The 3,352-nt window shown below is 38.8% G+C and overlaps 1 protein-coding gene across 1 annotated transcript; it reads left to right on the top strand.

The window, feature by feature from the left end:
* The first annotated feature begins 52 nt into the window (after nucleotides 1-52).
* Nucleotides 53-2,966, top strand: LOC142615783 (G-type lectin S-receptor-like serine/threonine-protein kinase LECRK3). The gene has a single exon (XM_075788613.1). It carries the CDS (start codon nucleotides 180-182, stop codon nucleotides 2,634-2,636), a length of 2,457 nt encoding a protein of 818 aa, XP_075644728.1. The 5' UTR covers nucleotides 53-179; the 3' UTR covers nucleotides 2,637-2,966.
* The last annotated feature ends 386 nt before the right edge of the window (nucleotides 2,967-3,352 follow it).

The raw sequence follows: 3,352 nt of genomic DNA, 5'->3' as shown, positions 1-3,352 counted from the left end.
TGAGAGGTATCAATTAGGCTAATGTTCCTGCTGCCTGCATTCTGGACTTCCAGACTATTTTGACCCTTGAAAAAAATCAAATCAGGCTCCTAAACTCAATCATATTCACCATGGCTATACAAAGTTCTTCTTTATAAGGCCATCATTTACCACTTACGTATTAGCTCTATCTTTTTCCAATGGCTTCAACAATTGCTCTTTTTCACTATCATTTGCTTGTCTTTGTCATCACCCTCCTGGTTCCTGCAATAGCTCAAGTTAATACCAACGTAAGTGTGGGTTCAGCTCTCTTTGCCACTGATGATAACTCCACGTGGACTTCACCATCTGGTGATTTTTCATTTGGATTCCGCCGCTTTCCTGGTCAACAAGATCAGTTCCTTCTTGCCATCTGGTTCGCTAAGATACCAGATGAAACTATAGTTTGGTCTGCAAATGGAGATTACCCAGCAGAGAGAGAATCAAAAGTTGAGCTTAACACAGCTGGACAACTTGTACTCAAAGCTCCAGGTGGATGGGAGTTGTGGAGGTCCAGCAACAATGAGAATCCTCAAGTATCAAATGGGGCTATGCTAGACACTGGGAATTTTGTTATAACAAGCACAAACTCAAGCATCTTATGGAATAGCTTCGATGAACCAACCAATACCATGTTACCAACCCAAGTATTGGGTTTTGGGAACAGCCTTTTCTCTAGCATGTCCGAAGAAAACTATGGAGTGGGTAAATTTCAGCTCCGTTTCAATGTCCCACAGCAAATTATATCAAATTCCTCATACATTCTGATACTAAATCAAATAGATGTCTACACCCAAAATCCTTATGGAGCTTATTATGGTAAACAAGATGTTTCTGAGCTAATCTTGGACAAGTCGGGCTACCTTCAAGTCAAGAACTCACTGGGAGCCATATCAAACCTTTCATCAAAGGGTGAGGTCTTGAGGACAGAGTCAGACTCCTACTACAGGGCAACACTTGACTTTGATGGTGTTTTCAGACTCTATACTCACCCAAAGAATTTTACTGGAGACCAAACCTGGTCTGCAACTTGGTATGTTCCTGCAAACATCTGCCTGGATATTTTGGACAGTTTTGGAAGTGGCCCTTGTGGTTATAATAGCATATGTTCACTGAGAGCTTATGGTAAGCCAGAGTGCCAATGCGCCCCGGGCTTCTCTCTCTTGGATGTAAATAACAAGTATAGTGGTTGCAAACAAGATGATGTAAGCTACATGCATGAATGTAGCGAGATGGGTACTGTGATTTCGGAAGATCAATTTGAAATATTGGAGATGGAGAATGCTGATTGGCCTTTAACTGCCTATGAACTACTTCAACCCACAACAGAATTTGAATGCAAGAAATCTTGTCTGCACGATTGTTATTGTGCAGTTGCCATTTTCCAGGATCCGAAATATAATAATGGCACAGGAAGATGTTGGAAGAAGAGATTACCGCTTTCTAATGGGAGGTACAACCGCAACGCCGTTGATAGAAAAGCACTATTCAAAATATTGAAATTGAATAGCTCTTCACAGAATCCTACAAATCCAGATCCGGGCCACAGAAAGCAGGATCAGGCAATATTGATCCTTGCAGTCCTCCTAGGTACTTCTGTATTTTTTAATTTCTTTTCTGTAGCTGCAATTTCTCTAGTTTTCTTTTGTTTGTGGCAAGGAAAACTACCACATTTCTACAGAACCTTACATACAAAAGATCTTGATATGAATCTTCGTTTATTTACATACAAAGATCTTGAAGAAGCCACTAGTGGATTCAAAGAAGAATTGGGTAGGGGTTCTTTTGGCGCTGTTTATAAAGGGGTATTAGTATTAAGTCATAGCAAATATGTTGCTGTCAAGAAGCTAGACAAGATGATAAACGAAGGTGAGAGGGAATTCAAAACTGAAGTAACTGTGATTGGCCAAACTCACCATAGGAATTTGGTACGGTTACTTGGCTATTGTGATGAAGGTGAACACCGAATTTTGGTGTACGAGTTTATGTACAATGGCTCATTGTTTAGTTTCCTATTTGGAGTAATAAGACCAAGTTGGCAACAAAGAATGCAAATTGCATTAGGAATTGCTAGAGGACTAATGTACTTACATGAAGAATGCAGCATGCAAATCATTCATTGTGACATAAAGCCTCAAAACATTCTCTTGGATGATTTTTTTACAGCCAAAATTTCTGACTTTGGATTGGCAAAGCTTTTGATGAACCAACAAACGCGGACTCTCACTGGCATCCGGGGGACTAAAGGCTATGTTGCACCAGAATGGTTCAGGAACACACCTGTCTCAGTAAAGGTGGATGTTTATAGTTTTGGTGTCATGTTGTTGGAGATCGTTTGCTGCAGGAGATGTGTGGAAGTTGAGATGGAGAGGGCAGCAATACTTATAGATTGGGCATATGAATGCTATAGTAGAGAGAAAGTTGAAAGATTAGTGGAAAATGATGAAGAGGCTATTAGTGATATGAAGTGGGTGAAGAAGCTAGTAATGGTGGCAATTTGGTGTGTACAAGATGTGCCCTTATTGAGGCCTTCCATGAGAGAAGTCACTCATATGCTAGAAGGAATTCTTGAGATTTCTGCACCCCCATGTCCTTTCCTCTACAGTTCAACGACCTAAGCTAAAAGTCATCGATGGGATTTTCAAATAATAGTAGTGTCTAAGTGATGTAGTGTCATAATAGGCCAAATAATTTCCAAATAAGCATTTTCGTGACTGCCTTTATAAGTTTAGTCATTTGGAAAGATTGTATTAATCAATAGATCTTGTCTTGAATTTAAGCTTAGTACTACCACTTACTAACTGTGTTGTGTTCTGTAAACTACCATGTTTGTCTTGTAAATGTGTTTTGACATCTAGTTGTAACTTTGGGGGTTGTTGGTGTCTATAGTCTATATATAGTGTGGATATCTACGAATTTAAACTACTGTATGTCTTTCATATTGATTCTATTGAATGGTATCAGTGTGTCTGAGGATCCCTTCATCTATCTCAATGTTGAGCATAGCTTCCATTTATCAATCTCCTTCTGCTCTAGAATTTTCTAATCCTGAACTTCCTCTGTCATCCAAGAATTATCTGAATACTACTACAGTTTCCTTAATGCTGACTTTTATAATTGTAATAACAGACAGGAAGCTCTTTCTGTCAAATAATGACGAATAAGAATTGAGTATTCTATTACTAATCAATTATATAGGAATTTGACAATCATTTTGGGTGAGCATCTGTTTATCTTACACATGATTGGGAGCATGCTTCATTTCTTTTTGGATAGATTCTGGGTTTCTTTTCATTTGCAGCAAGGTCTTAAGTCAAGAAAAACAAATAACCAT

This window comes from Castanea sativa, chromosome 11 (assembly GCF_040712315.1).
Source record: "Castanea sativa cultivar Marrone di Chiusa Pesio chromosome 11, ASM4071231v1".
In the NCBI taxonomy this organism is placed as follows: domain Eukaryota; kingdom Viridiplantae; phylum Streptophyta; class Magnoliopsida; order Fagales; family Fagaceae; genus Castanea; species Castanea sativa.
This window is presented reverse-complemented; position numbering and strand designations above follow the sequence as displayed.

Coding starts and splice junctions, on each gene's coding strand:
- LOC142615783 (XM_075788613.1), top strand. CDS start 180: ATGGCTTCAACAATTGCTCTTTTTCACTATCATTTGCTTGTCTTTGTC.